Genomic DNA, 19775 nt, shown 5'->3' with positions numbered 1-19775 from the left:
CTGTTGGGAGGAAGAACTACTTGTTGGGGGAAGGCTACTTCGAGGATCATTGGATTCACCCAGGCGAGTTTTAAATACAAGGCCAGGATCAAATGTGAATGCCTTGAAGTAGATACAAATTGCAAAGGAGGCATGGAGTTGCAGCTAAGATAGAAAAAGGGAAAGAGCCTTTGGACTCTTGCTCTACACTTGAGAATACACTGGCGGAAGCTGCCAGAGCAGGCTTACCAGCTCATCCCGGCACAGACCTGACGCCACCAGAGTCATACTCCTCTTGCTTGTTGAAGACAGACTCTTAGATTTCTTTTTTCTACCACTACAGATTGCGGTGGGAGCAAAGGAAGAGACTGGCCTTCCCTGCGACTCATGTTCTGGAGCGCTTGGTACGTCCTGAACGGCAACGGCAGATCCTTTCTCGGGCTCTGCAGCCGGATAATATGACATGCGTTCTTGAGATGTCGAGGAAGACGTCAAGCAATCATCTGAAGTCCTGTGCGTGCTTCCAGCAGGGGGGGATGCAGTGAGGAGGCTTTGCCTGCTCCCACATCTCATCTGTGATGCACTTCCTAGAAGAGAAAGAAAGAAGCTGCGTTCTGATAAACTATTTGATATACTACCTGTTTAAACTCTAAGACTCTGATGGCCTGTTCAAACGCACAGTTTAATCAGTTGTCGCTGCTGTCTCCTACCAGATTAAAAGTGGCTGATCAGGCTGCGACATCGGGTCTCCCAGTAGTCAATCGTTGTCACTCTCCCCCCCAATCCTTCTCCAAACCAGATTATTTTGTTACCTGTTCCTTTGCAGTGTTTTTGGAGTTGTCCAGTTTCACCTTGTAGTTTTCTCCATCTGGATAGTTCTGCTGTGATATTAACCAACCTTTTTTTTTTACTACTTAGCGATATGTGCATAACCACATGTTTTCTGACGTATGCGCATATGTACATAATGTGCATTATGCGCTTATGCGCATAACAGTGGGGAAACAAACAAAAAAAAAGAACTGCATGGTGCCGTCGTGTGGACAGCAGCAGACAGTTCCACCACGGAGTGATTCGAACTGCAGTATGGCAGTCTGATCGATAATATCCGGAACAAAGATATTCAGAATAGAACTGGGTCAGTTTAACACGGACTCAACATGTTGTGTGAACAAGGCCTGATAGTGGCATCACTATCTCCTGGAATATATAAACACCCTCTAAGGCAAAAGTCATGTACAGTCATCTGCAGCAAGAAGGCTAAGGCACTAGTTAGGTCCTGAAGACTCTTGGGAAACAGAACCAAAATATCAGCTATCGGATTTAATACAAAATGTGTTTGCAAGGGACTGAGGCTCAGATGAGGCCCTCGTTCCACAACATATGACATATTCAGTTAGAGCCGGAATAAAGTTTCTGCTCATGCAAAGCACTACCTGTCAGTGGAACACAATGTTCCTTCCTCTCCCTTTCATCTGCAGCTCACAAATGCCCCCTCCCCACCCCAAATGCTGCTCCTGGTGGGTCAGGGGATCCTCTGGTCTGCAGCAAGAAGATGGAATTGGTGGAAATTAACCCACCTCTTCTGTAGTCTGTATCCAACACATAGAACATATGCGCTTTTCATAGGTTTGATTTCATTAAGTAGGCCTGAAATTTCAGTTGTCAGCTTTTTACTCCCTGTGAAAATTACAAGGCACTTCTCATTGTTCCAGAACACAGAGATAATACACTTAATGAATAGATGGTCTTCTGCCAAAATAAATCCCAGAACAAAGAACAATGCTTTTGCTATTCGTGTTAAACTTAAAGAATCACCAGCCTGTTCAGTCCTCTGAAAGGTGAGAAAGCAGGTGATTCAATAGAGGTGTGATCTTTTACATGTAGCCATATTTTGTATAAGCTATTAAGTATTCTGCAATGCACAAATTTTTCAGATGTAGAATTCAGTGAAGCTGTTTTCTTCTGCAAATCTTCTGGGTAAGAACTTGATTTCAATTCATTCTTAAATCCAGTTTAGATAGAGTAGGAACATCATGCATAGACATTTGATTTCAATTGCTTTAAGCTATGCCTTTACTAAAGGTGCTTTTAAATAATTATTTACAGAATCATTTCAAGAATTGTTAAGTTCCTTTTAAATAAAGGGCTTAATTAAACCACAGAGTGATTCTTGGCTGAGGAATCCATGGTTTTCACTCTGAACCTGGAATAAACAAATAAACTTTTGAGCTTCCCTTTGCAGCCTGAAGGCTGGGACCTGTCAAAATTGAACATCAGAGGGAATGTTCACTTCTCACACAACACTGGTTTCTAGGGATTACTGTCTGGCTTTAATTCAGCCAAAGATACTTTAAGTTTCTGTGTGGCTGAGTTAAGGGGATGCCCTCTTAATTGACCATCTCACCAGCCTCTCATTGAACCTTGCTGAGGTTTTCCCCAAGTCCAAATGTCCTTTCAGTTTCTCACAGAAACAGTAGTTGCTAACAGTTTATTGCTAACAGCTTTACACATTAAGAGTTAAAATGCGAGTGTCTCACAGCTCAAAAGAAGTCTACAAGTTTGCAAGTAACATCACACAACAAATATACAGTTTTATAACCCATTATAGACTTGGAACAGCTTGTTTTCGATTGTGATGGTTGTGGTCAAGAAAATCAATTAGATCCTTTCAGCTCTGCCATATCTTTTTTACAAAATGCATAGTGAGTGAACTGTAATGTCAGGGAAATTATTTTTGGCTAGTAATCTTGCCATGATGTTATTCTTTAAACCTGCTCTAAGAGTTTGCTAATTTATTACGAAGAAGAAGATGATGATGATATTGGATTTATATCCCGCCCTCCACTCCGAAGAGTCTCAGAGCGGCTCACAATCTCCTTTACCTTCCTCCCCCACAACAAACACCCTGTGAGGTGGGTGGGGCTGGAGAGGGCTCTCACAGCAGCTGCCCTTTCAAGGACAACTTCTGCCAGAGCTATGGCTGACCCAAGGCCATTCCAGCAGGTGCAAGTGGAGGAGTGGGGAATCAAACCCGGTTCTCCCAGATAAGAGTCCACACACTTAACCACTACACCAAACTGGCTCTCCGAACCGTTAACGAACCGTTAACTATGGTAAGCTGAACCACACTAGATCCCAGTTCTAGAGAATAATCATATTTTGAAGGATTTGTAAAACACTCACAGCACAACAGACTATGCATAACATAATAATCATTTCTCATTACTCAAGTTACACTTTGAATATTCAATCACCTTTAAAAAGGCAAGATGTCAAGCAGGGAGCTGGGAGTAACATGACAAAATGGAAGAAGAAAGCAGCATTTCATGTTTATTTACGATGCCTCAAAAGAACATTAATACACCTCCTTAGAAAACAATTACAAACAGGCAAAAAGCTTTTAAAAAACAAGAGGACTATAATTTGCAATCAAGCCTTCAATAAATGCAATCATGTTGAAATTTTTATCAGTAGCCCTCAAATAATTTACTTTGCCCTGGCAGCTTAAACGAAGTCCATACTAATTAAAATGTTTCAATCAGTTTTTAGGTCCAGTGCAAGCCAATTATTAATTTCATCAACTTAATGCTCAAACATGCTATTTATCCAAGGGGCTGGCTTTGACTGGACTTAGAAGTTTCACAAATTGTTCATCTGGAAGCAAGTTCCACACCTTTTCTTAAGCCACAAAAAAACCCTTCTCATGGCTGATTGCAGGGAGCTTTAAAATTCAGGAAAGAGCGTTCCAGAAGCACTACGTATCACATCATTTTTTTAAAAAAGTTTTATAATGTATGTAGAAGAAACTGGGAAAAGCAAAGTAAGCCCATGAAAACAGTCCCAGAAATTTGTTATGAAACCTGTCACACAATGGCACACAACCCGCCATTTAAATTGGCATCCATGAGTAGCAGGAAAATCCCAAGAACTGCTATGTTAAGTAGCTATGGGATCAGATACCACCCCTTGATTCAAGACACATCTACATTGGCCTTGCAAATGGCTTCACAAACATTAATTATCCCGCCAAATCTGTCTGTTCAGCCACACTTGCTGGCATTACTTACCCACGGCGCAATAAAAAAAGGCCAACGCCATGCTGGGAATTATTAGGAAGGGAATTGAAAACAAATCAGCCAGTATCATAATGCCCCTGTATAAATCGATGGTGCGGTCTCATTTGGAGTACTGTGTGCAGTTCTGGTCGCCGCACCTCAAAAAGGATATTATAGCATTGGAGAAAGTCCAGAAAAGGGCAACGAGAATGATTAAAGGGCTGGAGCACTTTCCCTATGAAGAAAGGTTGAAACGCTTGGGACTCTTTAGCTTGGAGAAACGTCGACTGCAGGGTGACATGATAGAGGTTTAACAAGATAATGCATGCATGGAGAAAGTAGAGAAAGAAGTACTTTTCTCCTTTTCTCACAATACAAGAACTCGTGGGCATTTGATGAAATTGCTGAGCAGACAGGTTAAAACAGATAAAAGGAAGTACTTCTTCACCCAAAGGGTGATTAACATGTGGAATTCACTGCCACAGGAGGTGGTGGCGGCCACAAGCATAGCCACCTTCAAGAGGGGTTTAGATAAAAATATGGAGCAGAGGTCCATCAGTGGCTATTAGCCACAGTGTGTGTGTGTGTGTGTATATATATATAAATTTTTTTTGCCACTGTGTGACACAGAGTGTTGGACTGGATGGGCCACTGGCCTGATCCAACAGGGCTTCTCTTCTGTTCTTATGTGACACAGTGTTGGACTGGAGGGGCCATTGGCCTGATCCAATATGGCTTCTCTTATGTTCTTATGTGACACAGAGTGTTGGACTGGAGGGGCCACTGGCCTGATCCAACATGGCTTCTCTTCTGTTCTTCTGTGACACAGAGTGTTGGACTGGAGGGGCCACTGGCTTGATCCAACATGGCTTCTCTTATGTTCTTATGTAAACTATCAAGTATTCCTGTTCACAGAAACCTAACTGGTTGCCAAGAGGAAAATCCTCTTGGATTTTCAGAGGCAGAGGCATTGCATTTTCCAGCCCGAAATGGATGTGTGCTTGAGGAGAATATGGGTACACCAAAGAAAATGAACAAAACAGTCAAAGACAAAGGTAGAAGGAGACAGACAAATCTTCCTGGACTGGGAGTTTCTTGGGAAACATTCATGTGCCGTCCTACTCACCCCTTGCTGAACTCATCTTTCCCTCAGCAGAAATGCTTTCCTCGCCTGGCAGCAGCAACCGTTCTGTGGCAACATCCTGACTTCCCTCCTTCAGGGCTGCCTGAAGAACTGCCATCTCCTGCTGAAGCTTCTTCAGATTGTTCTGTATGGCATCTTTTTGCTGACAACAGAGGAGGAAAACAGGGCTTTGAAGCACAAGGAAACGCCTGTATTCTACACAGGTCCATTCCCGCCCCCCCCCCCATGTAGATTTCATGAAATTAACTAAATCGTGAGATGGAAGGAAGTTCCTTACTAGAAACAGAAGTTCTGCCACAATTTTTCTGCAGAAGAACTGCTGCTCCTTTCAATAGCGGGAGCATAATGGCTCAGAGATTTAGCTGTGAATCAGGAGGTCCCTGGTTTGAGAACCTACATCTGCCATCTTCTCTCCATCTCAGCCCAGCATCTGCAATATGAGGATATTAATACCCACCCATCTGACAGGGTTGCTGCCATAAGGAATACCGTAATGTTTGTGAAGTATTACTTTCAGTGATAGGCATCCTTTGATGGAGCATCGGAAAAGACACCTTCTCCAGCTGTTCTCCTGATGAGCTACCTGTATTTAGTCTATGTTGTTCTTAAAGGCTTCCAGCAATGAAAAGGTCATCATTCCCCCACTAAGGCACTCACGCTCTGATAGATTTCCAGGAAGTCTCGTTCCCCCAGTCTTACTCTAGTCTCTGGAGCCCAGCTTTCCCATGCTGCAGTTTGCCAGCATTAGCCCATCATAGTCACCTGAAAGATACAGGATCCCATACCTGTGTGGTGAGGATCTCACTCTGCGAGAAGTCTGGTGAATCCCCCAGGTGGCTAATTTCACTGTCATAACCCAACGCTTCACCTTGAAAAGATAAAAAATTGTTTTCAGCTGCAGAATGCCAAACAGACAGGGAACTGATGCACATGAGCTGTTCCTACGTACTATCTCCTGAGGACAGTAGCATGACTAAAAGGGCAAGAGGGAAGGCTGGGGCACATTGAACATATGAAGCTGCCTTATACTGAATCAGACCCTTGGTCCATCAAAGTCAGTATTGTCTTCTCAGACTGGCAGCGGCTCTCCAGGGTCTCAAGCTGAGGTTTTTCACACCTATTTGCCTGGACCCTTTTTTGGAGATGCCGGGGATTGACATTGCAAAGGCTCAGCTATCCTGCAGAACCACAAACTGGCTGAGAGTATACGCAGGTGACAGATGAAACTGAATTTATTCCTGAATATGTTTTTAGGCAGATGACATTGTTCCATAGTAGAAAAAAAACAACACTAGGTTAAAGGGTGTAAAACAGGCAGCAAAACCGCTAAAGTTAGGACTGGGCAGACTTCCAAGACTGAAGGAATGGCTCTTTGGTATTCTTTCTTGAGGTAGAAGTTTAAACAGAACTAACACACTTATTTCATTTACATTACTTACACAAGTCCTCAGTCGACTGTTACCAGCAGACAATATACATACACTGGCTTATGGGCAGCCCCAAACCTTTGAAAGGTTTAGTTAAAAAAAAAAACCTCTTGAAAAACTAAAGACTGCTTTAGAAAAAGTGTTTTAGCATAGAAAACATATCAAAATGGATTTTTGTGTCTTTATTTCCAAGCAGGGACAACTGCCAGTAGGCATCAACGGGTCTAAATCCTGTTAAAAGTCATCAAAACTACTGACCATCAGTGTGCCTTCTGGCAAGCAATTTTACAATTTCATATTTCGACTTTCTCTGTATGTGTAAAATCAAGTTGTTTGAATCTATCCATATCCCTAACCATGAAGATATACAACACTTGTTGGGACACAGGGAGAACAAGCTTCTAAGGAAATAATATACTACGGCTATTGAAACGGGGCCAGCTCACATTTTATGTAACACACCTGCACCAGTGTCTGCTCTGCAAAACATGTATCATGTGGAGGGAATGAACATCCCCAAACTTTAATGAGCATACAGGTGAAAAACGACATTTCTGTGTAAATCTGATCTTTTAGAGGGGGGAAAATTGGGTCACCTTTTCTTATGCAAAACAAAAGGGACGGTGGCTCAGTGGTACGGCATCTGCTTGGTAAGCAGAAGGTCCCAGGTTCAGTCCCCGGAATCTCCAACTAAAAAGGGTCCAGGCAAGTAGGTGTGAAAAACCTCAGCTGGAGACCCTGGAGAGCCATGAATGGGGCTGTGGCTCAGTGGTGGAGCATCTGCTTGGGAAGCAGAAGGTCCCAGGTTCAGTCCCCGGCATCTCCAACCAAAAAGGGTCCAGGCAAATAGGTGTGAAAAACCTCAGCTTGAGACCCTGGAGAGCCATGAATGGGGCTGTGGCTCAGTGGTGGAGCATCTGCTTGGGAAGCAGAAGGTCCCAGGTTCAATCCCTGGCATCTCCAAAAAAGGGTCCAGGCAAAAAGGTGTGAAAACCATCAGCTTGAGACCCTGGAGAGCCGCTGCCAGTCTGGGTAGACAATACTGACTTTGATGGACCAGGGGTCTGATTCAGTAGAAGGCAGCTTCATATGTTCATAAAAGCTTTATGGGACAAGCTTCTTTTTAAAACATTAAACATAACAACCTCCCCGCCAGATGTTTCTCTGCCAAAGCCATACTGTTTACAGACATTGGTAACATGGCACGGCTTGGAAGCATCTAACTTTTGTTCCAAAATCCAAACTGTGGACAAGTTCAGTGTGATGTGAAAACCTGAGTACTAGTTTAGGGGATTCCATATCAACATAAGAAGCGTCCCTGTTTCCTTGTAACTGTGGCCCTGGTTTCCTGTGCCACTGAAGCCCCCCCCCCCCATGTCCTCCCCCCATATACTGCTCCTGAGAGACTGGCAAACCTTCAGGAACAGCACAGGGTCAAAGCTGAGGTCTGTGGTGGGAAAGGGGAAAAAGAAAGAAAGAAAGAAAGAAAGAAAGAAAGAAAGAAAGAAAGAAAGAAAGAAAGAAAGAAAGAAAGAAAGAAAGAAAGAAAGAAAGAAAGAAAGAAAGAAAGAAAGAAAGAAAGAAAGAAAGAAAGAAAGAAAGAAAGAAAGAAAGAAAGCCCAACACCCTTTAAGCCTCTGGAAGTGTGCGGGTGATGGATCCCTTTGAGTGACTACTCCCTCTGACAAAGCACACCAAATAGAGATGATGGGATTCTGGAAGTCTTTTACAAAGGGACATCAGGAACTAAAAGTGTCCCCTATTTCTTATCCTCCTGTACTACCATAACTCAAGGAACACGGTCATTGAACCGATGAAAGAAACAAAAGGAAGAGGATTCATTTTTTAAAATAAACTCACAGCAATGTACCTAAATTGGGTTCTGCATTTATATCATCTTGGTGTCTATCTTGCAGTTGTCCAGCATCTCCGGAGATTTCGTCCAGGGGCTCTATGGCTGTTCTGGGAGTCATCGCTTTTCCCTGAAAAGTGGGAACTGGTGTTAAGAGTCTTGTGTCACGAGGCTTGCTGGTGGAGTCCTCGGATGCGTGTGACTGAGAGGAAAACAAGTTCACAGAGCCCTCAGACTCCTGGCTTGGAGAGCCATCCTTTCCCCTGCTTCGGCTGCTGCTACTCTGGGGTGGAATCTCTGCCGATGCCTCTTTCATTGGCTGTGACGGTGTGCTTGCTGACTGACCAAATGCCAGAGCTTGAAAGCATGGCAACTCTTCGTCTTCACTGAAATCTTCTTCTTCGGTGGAAGACAGCTTCTGCGCCCGTCCTCGGTGTGTTTGAGCCAGGCTTTCAGGCCTTGACCCCGAACTGCTGCCGCATTCTAAGTCTTTCTCCAGGGGGCTGCCTTGGTCATTTTTGGCAAACATGGCCAAAGTGTCCTGTTGGTCCACTTCCCAAAGATTAAATGAGCTTTTAGTGGCAGAGCCCAGCAAGCTCTCTGGTGCAAAGCCAGGATTTTCATCCTTGGGAGACTGTTCTGAATGCCCTTCAGATACACCTGCACTGGACATTTGGACAGTTTGTTCTCTGGTGCCCTTTAGCTGCGTTTGTTCCCCAACTCCGCCTTTGCTTTCCACACTGCCAGTTCCGGATTTAGCTTTATTTCTATCACTTTCAGGTCTCATTTCTAAAAACTGAGTTGTCTTGGAGCTTGTCTCATCAGTGGGGTATAAACCAGTGCCTTGGAAGTCGCCTCTTCTCCAGAGACCTGAGCTTCCACGGCTACAGTCGTTTGCATTTGAAGTTTCTGAGTCCATTTCTGAGAACTCTTTCTTGTTGCATGCTGGCTTTGGACTCTGCAGCAGAATTCCACTCTCGGCCTCCTTAACTGTTGCTGGCATGTATAAACTATTCAGGAAGTCAGCTTGTGAAGCGACTTGGAGATGTATCAACTCATTGCTGGAGACAGCTTCTCTTCTCACCTTGCTAACGCTGGCTATGCCTGGAGTTGATTTCTTTGCATAGTCGGCCTCGCTGCCTTCTACCCAGCCGATGCTCAACTCCGCTTGGATTCCTGCAGCAGGTTTCTTTGACGGAACTGGATGCAGCAAGAATGACTGGCGCTTGCAGCAGTGGAATATCTGCCGCATTAAACCTGCATCCAGTTCGCTGTCATCCGTTTCTGTATTTAACTTCCCTGTCGCTCTATCACACACTCTGGGGCTCTTGCAGCTTTCCTTCACATCCCTCAGGCAAAACCCATTAATCTCAGGTGCCTGGGCACACATGGCACTCTGCTCCGCCTGAGGTACGGCTGTGAACTCTTTGACCTTACGATCGCTTTGTTCCCTCTCTGCAAAATGACCCTGCAGCAGCAACCAACGGCTTTGTGAGGTGGCATCAGAGACAATAGGACAAGGGCTGCACCTCTCTGTCTGGCATTCAACACCCAGAGAGCCCTCTCCATCAGGAAAGACACAATCCTTACTTGCATCCTCTGCCATGACCATCTGCCTGCCCTGCAGTGCACTGGGGCTACCTCCTGCTGATGAGGGAGATGCATTTCCTGCTCGGGTCTCCTTTTGCTTCTTCTCACCCTCATTCAACCGCTTCCTTCTTTTCTCGGTGGGCTCACTCTCCCACTGTTCTCCTTTTGCCCGTGACAGAAGCCTCCTGCTGCGTCTGATGTGCACCTGGTCTGCGGTGCCTTCCTGTGACCCCTCACTGTTTGGGTTGCCATCTGCCTGTACCTTCTCAGGTGAACCAGGGCGTCCTTCCAGAACTAACTGAAGTGGACAAACTGGCTCGCCTGGCCGTTGGCTTCTCTTGCTCAAAGAGTTCCTTGGCTTCTTCAGATTTTGCAAGCTGCGCAAGTGGCGGCCCACGGGAGAAGCATCCAATTCAAAACCAGATGCCCCTTCCTTAACAGAAAGTTCTACTGGCCTTTGCACAGCCTCAGGAGCTCCATCCACCACAGCAAAACCGCAGCCATCTTCTTCCGAAATAGCATTCGCATTACCATCAGCCCCCTTGCTGTACTCCTTCGCTGTTCGCTTTTTCGTTACACCCTCAGGAGTCAGCTGCAATCTGGCCTTTTTGTGTGCTGGGATTTTTCTTATGAGGGCGTCACAGGATTTAGCGTTCGCAGCAGTGCAGCTTTCCTCTACCGGGATACGGATGCGGTCAGACTTGGGTCTCCTTATGTACGTTCTCCCAAATATTTTATCTACTATTCTGGAAGCTACTGGTTTGGACACAGGCCTGTAAAATTCACACCCTGCTGCAACCTCCCATTGGTCTTCCATCAGTTCAGTCTCTTGGAAGATATGACAATCCCCATTCGACGGGTATGGATTTAGATCTGGATCGCTCTCCTCAGTATTAATATCCTGTGAAGGGGCAGGAGAGAGAATCTTGCTTTTTGAAAACCACTCATTGACCTTCTGGATGCTCTGGTTCAGTTTCTCCCCATATGCCTGACCCAAAGGACTTTTGGGGGAAGCGTGGGGCTGCTGCAGCTCTTGCTCATCTTCACAGATGTGGTCATAAAGGTGTCCACTTTCAGCAGGCTGCACCTTGCTAACCATTTCCACCTTACTACCTATTTGCTTATTTGGAGCAGGATCTGTGGCTTCAATGACCAACTGGGATCTCTCCATGCTGGGTAAAGAATAAGAGCCATTTTCCTGAGCAGAATCGGAGACTGGCTGCCCTCTGTGCCTCTCTATGCCGGGAACTGGGGAAGACAAATTCTGCCTCTTCTCCACATTCTCGCTGACAGCATCTCTGTTTCCTGGACTGGCTCGAGTGCCTCCTGTGCTGTCCCGTCCTGCCTCAGATAAACCACATGCTCCTGAAAAAAAGAGTTCAGCAATGAGACACGGTGCTTGCCCAGCCCAACTTGCCCTAGTCCAGTGATTCCATTCAGAACTGCCATCTCCTAACCCAACTGCCATAAGAACATAAGAGAAGCCATGTTGGATCAGGCCAGTGGCCCATCCAGTCCAACACTCTGTATCACACAGTGGCCAATAATTTGTGTGTGTGTGTATATATACATACACACACACACACACACCCATATATATACACACTGTGGCTAATAGCCACTAATGGACCTCTGCTCCATATTTTTATCTAACCTCCTCTTGAAGCTGGCTATGCCTGTAGCCACCACCACCTCCTGTGGCAGTGAATCCCACATGTTAATCACCCTTTGGGTGAAGAAGTACCTCCTTTTACCCGTTCTAACCCGACTGCTCAGCAATTTCATTGAATGCCCACGAGTTCTCGTATTGTGAGAAAGGGAGAAAAGTACTTCTTTCTCTACCTCCTCCATCCCATGCATAATCTTGTCAACCTCTCCCATGTCACCCCGCAGTCGACGTTTCTCCAAGCTAAAGAGCCCCAAGCGTTTTAACCTTTCTTCATAGGGAAAGTGTTCCAAGCCTGTAATCGTTCTAGTTGCCCTTTTCTGCACTTTTTCCAATGCCATGTACCCAGAACAGAAGCTGTTTCTCTGACAGAAGAGCTAAAATTAGGGGACAGTGTTGGAAGCATGCCCAGTGGCCGAAAGTTCCACAATGCTTTTCCTTGACTAAGCAGGCACCTCCATCAATAGCTACTAACTAAAGTAGTAAAGTGGCGGCTAAAGGGAACTTTTACATTCAGAGGCCTCCAAAACCCACTATTAAGAGATCTCGGCCACTCTGGTCTCTTTATTAGCTTTGCAGGGCAGGTGGCTGGCCACTGTGTGAAACAGAAGGGTCTCATCTAGCCGGGCGGCTGTTATGGCAGAAAATATATGGTGTGTAGTGGGGTATTAGCTAAGTGCTGGACTAGGATCTGTGACACCTAGATTCAAATCCCCACTCTGGCATGGAAGCATGACAAGTGACTTTTGATCAGTCACATACAATCAGCCTAAACTACCTCATAAGAACATAAGAACATAAGAGAAGCCATGTTGGATCAGGCCAGCGGCCCATCAAGTCCAACACTCTGTGTCACACAGTGGCAAAAAATGTTATATACACACATACACTGTGGCTAATACCCACTGATGGACCTGTGCTCCATATTTTTATCTAAACCCATCTTGAAGGTGGCTATACTTGTGGCCGCCACCACCTCCTGTGGCAGTGAATTCCACATGTTAATCACCCTTTGGGTGAAGAAGTACTTCCTTTTATCCGTCTTAACCTGTCTGCTCAGCAATTTCATCGAATGCCCACGAGTTCTTGTATTGTGAGAAAGGGAGAAAAGTACTTCTTTCTCTACTTTCTCCATTCCATGCATTATCTTGTAAACCTCTATCATGTCACCCCGCAGTCGACGTTTCTCCAAGCTAAAGAGTCCCAAGCGTTTCAACCTTTCTTCATAGGGAAAGTGCTCCAGCCCTTTAATCATTCTAGTTGCCCTTCTCTGCACCTTCTCTAAAGCTATAATATCCTTTTTGAGGTGCGGCGACCAGAACTGCACACAGTACTCCAAATGAGACCGCACCATAGATTTATACAGGGGCATTATGATACTGGCTGATTTGTTTTCAATTCCCTTCCTAATAATTCCCAGCATGGCATTGGCCTTTTTTATTGCAAACGCACACTGTCTTGACACTTTCAGTGAGTTATCTATCATGACCCCAAGATCTCTCTCTTGATCAGTCTCTGCCAGTTCACACCCCATCAACTTGTATTTGTAGCTGGGATTCTTAGCCCCAATGTGCATTACTTTGCACTTGGCCACATTGAACCGCATCTGCCACGTTGACGCCCACTCACCCAGCCTCAACAGATCCCTTTGGAGTTCCTCACAATCCTCTCTGGTTCTCACCACCCTGAACAATTTAGTGTCATCCGCAAACTTGGCCACTTCACTGCTCACTCCCAACTCTAAATCATTTATGAACAAGTTAAAGAGCATGGGACCCAGTACCGAGCCCTGCGGCACCCCACTGCTTACCGTCCTCCACTGCGAAGACTGCCCATTTATACTCACTCTCTGCTTCCTATTACTCAGCCAGTTTTTGATCCACAAGAGGACCTGTCCTTTTACTCCATGATTCTCAAGCTTTCTAAGGAGCCTTTGATGAGGAACTTTATCAAAAGCTTTCTGGAAGTCAAGGTAAACAACATCTATCGGGTCTCCTTTGTCCACATGTTTGTTCACCCCCTCAAAGAAATGCAACAGGTTAGTGAGGCAAGATCTTCCCTTGCAGAACCCATGCTGAGTCTTCCTCAATAACCCGTGGTCATCAATGTGCCTACTCATTCTGTCCTTGATAATGGTTTCTACCAACTTTCCCGGTATTATAATGGTTTCTACCAACTTTCCCGGTATTATAATGGTTTCTACCAACTTTCCCGGTATTATAATGGTTTCTACCAACTTTCCCGGTATTATTTAATACCTCGGGGGTAATTGTCAAGAGAAAATAGAGGAGCAGAGAATGATGGGAACAACCTGGGGTCCCCGCTGCAGAGAAAGGCAGGGTATAAATGAAGTAAATAAATTCCCCATTTTAACTTGAACCTTCAGTCATTTTTCTACCATACCAACAGGTGTTCTAACAGAACAATTTCTTAACTAGACATAGATTAAAACACAGTTCTAAGGGTGCTAAATCCTTTAGGATTCCAATCTCAAATGCAGAATTACAGAAAAGCAGTCTTTTTCTCAGTCTTACAGGCAGAGTGACAAATGGAGCCACTTAATGTCAGGGTTGGCTGGTTCTTGTTTAAAGAGTTCTGCCTGGATGCAAAAGAAACCCTCCTACCTGGTGTACCCAGCAACACCACATCTTTGCCATTTGGCTCCTGAAGCTCCACATGACATGGGCTTTGGCTTCGCTTCTCAGCATGCCTTTCACCGTCCTGAGACTGAGAACTGTTTCTCCAGCCTACCCTGTGGAGAAGAAGGATGGGGGAAGAATGTCTGGGTGAGCAAGAAGGCAGCTTTTTGACAGCTAGTCCGGAGGGGGAGGGGGAAGAGGACAAAGGAGAAAGAAGAGGACGGAGGAAGAAGAAGAGGAGATTGGATTTATACCCTGCCCTTCACTTGGAGACTCAGAGCAGCTTACAATCTCCCTCTTTTCCTCTCCCCACAACAGACACCCTGTGAAGTAGGTGGGGCTGAGAGAGCTCTCAGAGAACTGCTCTGCAAGAACTGTAGTTGACCCAAGATCACCCAGCAGGTGCATGCGGAGAAGCAGGGAATCAAACCTGGTTCTCCAAGATTAAAGCACAGTTAGTTCTGAAAATGAAATCCTTAAAGTGTGGAATTCTCTGCCAAATAATTTTAAATCAATGAAAGCACTTGGGATTGCTTTCCTTACTTTGTTTGGATCATCTTATGCTTGTGAGGAGCTTTTTCAGCTTTGAATTATATCAAATCTGACACCAGAAAGTTGATGACTTGAGGGTTGCTCTCAAACTTACAAAGTATGAGCCAAGGTTAGACAAATTGTCAGCATGCATACAACAGCAAAAATCGCATTGTTCAAAAGCATGCCAAATGCAAACTTTTACCTTTCAATAAAAAGTTGTTTGTATAATTGAAAGCTCTGTTATTGTGTTTTTCTTTTAAGACAAAAGATGTTATTGTATGAGTTGTTTTTTTTCTAAACTAAAACCTCAGTATTCAGGTTAAATTGCTATGCTGGCATTTTGCGATAAATAAGTGGGTTTTGAGTTGCAGTTTGGGCACTCAGTCTCTAAAGGGTTCGCCATCACTGCTCAAAGGGCATGGGTGATACTGCTGGGCTGGGAATGGCCAACTGAGGTTCACCTGCTGAATCAGGGATGGAGAGTGTTGGTGGCTCTGCACCAGTTGTTGGCTATGAATTCTGGCAAGCCTGCAGCTCATTTTCCTGCTGGTCAGCTGCTGCTAACTTAAGGCTGGCTCCCCAGGGCTCCAATTCTTCTGAGGAGTCCTTGCTATCTGTGAGCCCTTGCTGACCCACAACAGGTAGATTGTGAAAAGAAGGGCATAAAGTAAAATAAGCAAATATGCACGGGGAGGGAAATAATTCTAGAGCCTGGGGTTCTCAAATAAAGAAGCCAGTTAATAGTTTAAAGACAGACAAAAGGAAATACTCCTTGATTCAACAAATAATTATGCCATGAATTCACTGCCAATAATCACCAGCACAGATAGCTTTAAAGGGGGGGTTAGACAGATTGGTGGTGAGAAGCTACTAGCCATGATAATTAAAGGGAACTCCCACAAACAAAGGCTGCAAGTGTCAGTGTTAAGAAGCAACATCAGAGGGCAGCCTCGGCCCCCCTGCCCTGTCCGTCTGCTTTCCAGGGCAATTAGTCTGCAGCTGCGTGAAACAGAATTGGGGACCAGCAGGATTCTTATCTTTTCAATATAAGGATATATAAGACAACACAGGTCCAAAGGCAGAAGTTCCATATGTTCAACTGAGCTGCTTTTGTGAATGGCACCAAAAAGATGTCCTCTTAGAAAATCTCCGTGTTCAGACAAGGATCACAGAAAGAAGATCAGACAGAAGATGCTTGTGCCTCAACATGGAGAAGGACTTATGCTTTCTGACATCTCATGTTAATGCAACATGAGTTACTGGGCTTTATCAGTAGCTCCTTTGGGTGGCATAAAACATGGAGACAGAAATACATATATAATCCAGACATTTACAGGTGACATTAAGATGGGAGTAAATCACTGCTGTTTCTAAAAGAAGATGAAGATGATATCCGATTTATACCCTGCCCTCCACTCTGAATCTCAGTCTCAGGGTAGCTCACAATCTCCTTTACCTTCCTCCCCCACAACAAACACCCTGTGAGGTGGGTGGGGCTAAGAGAGCCCATTTAGGGAAGGACAGGGTAGAAATGTAAACAAAAAAAAAACCAAATAAAGGAACATATGAACATATGAAGCTGCCTTATACTGAATCAGACCCTTGGTCCATCAAAGTCAGTATTGTCTTCTCAGACTGGCAGCGGCTCTCCAGGGTCTCCAGCTGAGGTTTTTCACACCTATTTGCCTGGACCCTTTTTTGGAGATGCCAGGGACTGAACCTGGGACCTTCTGCTTCCCAAGCAGATGCTCCACCACTGAGCCACTGTCCCTCCCCAAATATATGAACATATGAAGCTGCCTTCTACTGAATCAGCCCCTCCTGGGTCCATCAAAGTCAGTCTTGTCTACTCAGACTGGCAGCGGCTCTCCAGAGTCTCAAGCTGAGGCTTTTCACGCCTACTTACTTACTTACTTTCACGCCTAGAGAGCCAGTTTGGTGTAGTGGTTAAGTGTGCGGACTCTTATCTGGGAGAACCGGGTTTGATTCCCCACTCCTCCACTTGCACCTGCTGGAATGGCCTTGGGTCAGCCATAGCCCTGGCAGAGGTTGTCCTTGAAAGGGCAGCTGCTGTGAGAGCCCTCTCCAGCCCCACCCACCTCACAGGGTGTCTGTTGTGGGGGAGGAAGGGAAAGGAGATTGTGAGCTGCTCTGAGATTCTGCCCTTGAAAGGGCAGCTGCTGTGAGAGCCCTCTCCAGCCCCACCCACCTCACAGGGTGTCTGTTGTGGGGGAGGAAGGTAAAGGAGATTGTGAGCCGCTCTGAGACTCTTCGGAGTGGAGGGCGGGATATAAATCCAATATCATCTTCTTCTTCTACTTGCCTGGACCCTTTTTTGGAGATGCCGGGGATTGAACCTGGGACCTTCTGCTTCCCAAGCAGATGCTCTACCACTGAGCCACCGTCCCTCCCCAACATCACCGCAAACATCCCTTGAGTTGAATCAAGCTTCCTGAGGGATGCCACTTGACACCATGCAACCACTGCTCATATCTCTTAACTCCCCTCCCGTCACTTTGGCACTGCACGTGTCACGAATCATCACACAGAAAGCCCAAGCCCTGAGCACAGAGAAGTGCCACTGCTTCAGCATTCCATTTCTCACCAGGCATGAGGCTTCCCCCTCCCCCCTACGCCGCACAGTTGCAGAACACTGACCCACGGGGCCACTTGCAATGCTAAATTCTACAGGATCCTTTCCAGAGCATGACAATCTTCCTCTGGGACGCCAGCAGGGAAGAGAAGAAGTGTTCCTAGCCGAGAGGTTGATGGCAACAGGGATGGATGGACTTACTCACCATCTGACCGTGGCTGTCTTCTGAAAGAGATCTTCAGATGAGTCCGACCCTGAAGCAAACAACATTTACAGAAAAGACGATTCAGAAGTCACAAACATGCTTTTCACAAAGCTTCAGATCTTCTATAAAACTCAGGATGATCCCGGTCACCGGCTGTACGTTTTAATCTGTCAAAACTGACAACTCTTGGGAGACTTGCTGGGAAGGAGGAAAGGCACCAGGAACAGAGTTCAGGAGAGGCAAATGGGAGGAGGTTCTGGATTCAGGAACCTAGACAGAGAAAGTGGGGAGGCAGGCAAGCAAAGGAATTTGGGGCAGATCACAGGCTTGGAGCAGGCAAGCAGCATCAGAAGACATAGAGCAGGGGTGTCAAATGTCTGGGCCGCGGGCCAAAACGGCCTGTGGAGGTCCTCAATCCGGTCCACGGATAGAACACAACCCCCTGCCCAGTTGGGACTGACTGTGCTCCACGTCTTTTTCTACTGCTCAGGAAAGCAGCTTCCCACCTGTTTTGTCCTTCCTGAACTGGAGGCTACCTCGTGTAATCAGCTCCATGTGACCCTGCTGGCCTTTTTTCATTGGTTATTATCAGTTACTTCCTTTGTGCTGTACTTTTCTGGCTGGGTTGCATCGTTTCTCCAGGCCAGTGGAACTGATCTCAGTGTAGCCGGGTCCCATGGAGGCTGGCGTGCCTGATAAGTGTAAGCAAACTGGTCTCTGAGCAGCGGCTGCCGCATGAAATTGGGACAGGGAGCTCGCAGCTGGGCATGGAGCCTGTTGCCTCTGGGCTGCAGCACTATTGGCTGGAAGGGCTGAGGCAGAGAGCAGCCACCCCACCTTGCTGTGGTCCTTGGACAGCAGCAAGATGAAATTGGGGTAGTAGTGGGGAACGGGACGCAGAGCCTGTTGCCACTCTGCGCAGCCATGAGGACTGGAGGGGTTAAGCCCCGGAAAGCAACTGCCCAGCCGTGGTCTCACCCTGCTCTCTGGGCAGTGACATAGTTCTTCAGGCACTCTATCAACTCTAGTCCCTTAAATCTATTCTTCACCTCTACTGTATATTCATGAGGGATGTGATCATGGCCAAGCCTGAATGGTCTAATGGCTTCCCCAGTTTTCTTCAGTTTAAGTCTGAATTTTGCGATAAGTAGCTCATGATCTGAGCCACAATCAGCTCCAGGTCTTGTTTATGCTGACTGTAAGGAGCTTCTCCATCTTTGACTGCAGAGTATATAATCAATCTGATTTCTGTGTTGCCCATCAAGTGATGTCCACGTGTACAGTCGCCTTTTAGGTTGTTAGAAGAGGGTGTTCGCTATGACCAGCTTGTTCTCTTGACAAAACTCTATTAGCCTTTGCCCGGTTTCATTTTGTTCTCCAAGGCCAAACTTGTCAGTTGTTCCGGTTACCTTTTGACTTCCCACTTTGGCATTCCAGTCCCCTATGATGAGGAGGACATCTTTTTTTGGTGCTAATTCTAGAAGGTGTTGTAGATCTTCATAGAACTGGACCACTTCAGCCTCTTCTGCATCAGTGGTTGGGGCATAGACTTGGAGTACTGTGATATTGAATGGTTTACCTTAGATACAGACTGAGATCATTCTGTCATTTTTGAGATTGTATCCCACTACATTTTGAGAATGTATTTCCACTACCTGGCGCTATATCGTATGACGCCTATGGCCCGCCCCAACAAGGTCTCATTTATGTCCGATCCGGCCCTCATAAGAAATGAGTTCAACACCTCTGACATAGAGGTTAGAATGCTGGATTTCAAAATGGGAAAGCCAGGTATAAATCTCTGTTCAAAGACATCCACTGAGGCAAGTTGGAACAATGAAAGCAGGGGCATTGAACTCCTTTGTTGCGAGGGCCAGATCTGACATAAATGAGACCTCGTCGGGGCCAGCCGTGTGTGTCAGAAAATGTAGCAGAGACATCAATTTTATAAAGGACACAAACACAATTAAAGATTTTTTTTTTTAAAAAAAGCTCTAAATAAAACATGCTTAAAAGATGCCTGCCTAGGAAGACTTTTTCCCTGTTCGGTGCCAGGACTAGTTTGCCCTTTATTTTAAAAGGCTATTA

General features: G+C 45.7%; 1 protein-coding gene across 1 annotated transcript in view; it reads right to left on the bottom strand.

Annotated features, from left to right (window-relative positions):
* The window catches only part of BRCA1 (BRCA1 DNA repair associated), a 54727-nt gene that overhangs the window by 20286 nt on the left and 14666 nt on the right, over positions 1-19775 (bottom strand). The window contains exons 8-13 of the mRNA XM_060255271.1: positions 17688-17736; positions 14341-14468; positions 8479-11415; positions 5967-6049; positions 5164-5323; positions 229-566 (exon numbers count right to left, since the gene is read on the bottom strand). Of these exons, the coding sequence (XP_060111254.1) occupies positions 229-566; positions 5164-5323; positions 5967-6049; positions 8479-11415; positions 14341-14468; positions 17688-17736 (3695 nt within the window). The remainder of the gene's footprint in view (positions 1-228; positions 567-5163; positions 5324-5966; positions 6050-8478; positions 11416-14340; positions 14469-17687; positions 17737-19775) is intronic.

The sequence above is a fragment of the Heteronotia binoei genome, chromosome 15 (assembly GCF_032191835.1).
Source record: "Heteronotia binoei isolate CCM8104 ecotype False Entrance Well chromosome 15, APGP_CSIRO_Hbin_v1, whole genome shotgun sequence".
In the NCBI taxonomy this organism is placed as follows: domain Eukaryota; kingdom Metazoa; phylum Chordata; class Lepidosauria; order Squamata; family Gekkonidae; genus Heteronotia; species Heteronotia binoei.
The sequence above is the reverse complement of the archived record's forward strand: the minus strand, read 5'-3'. Positions and strand labels throughout refer to the sequence as shown.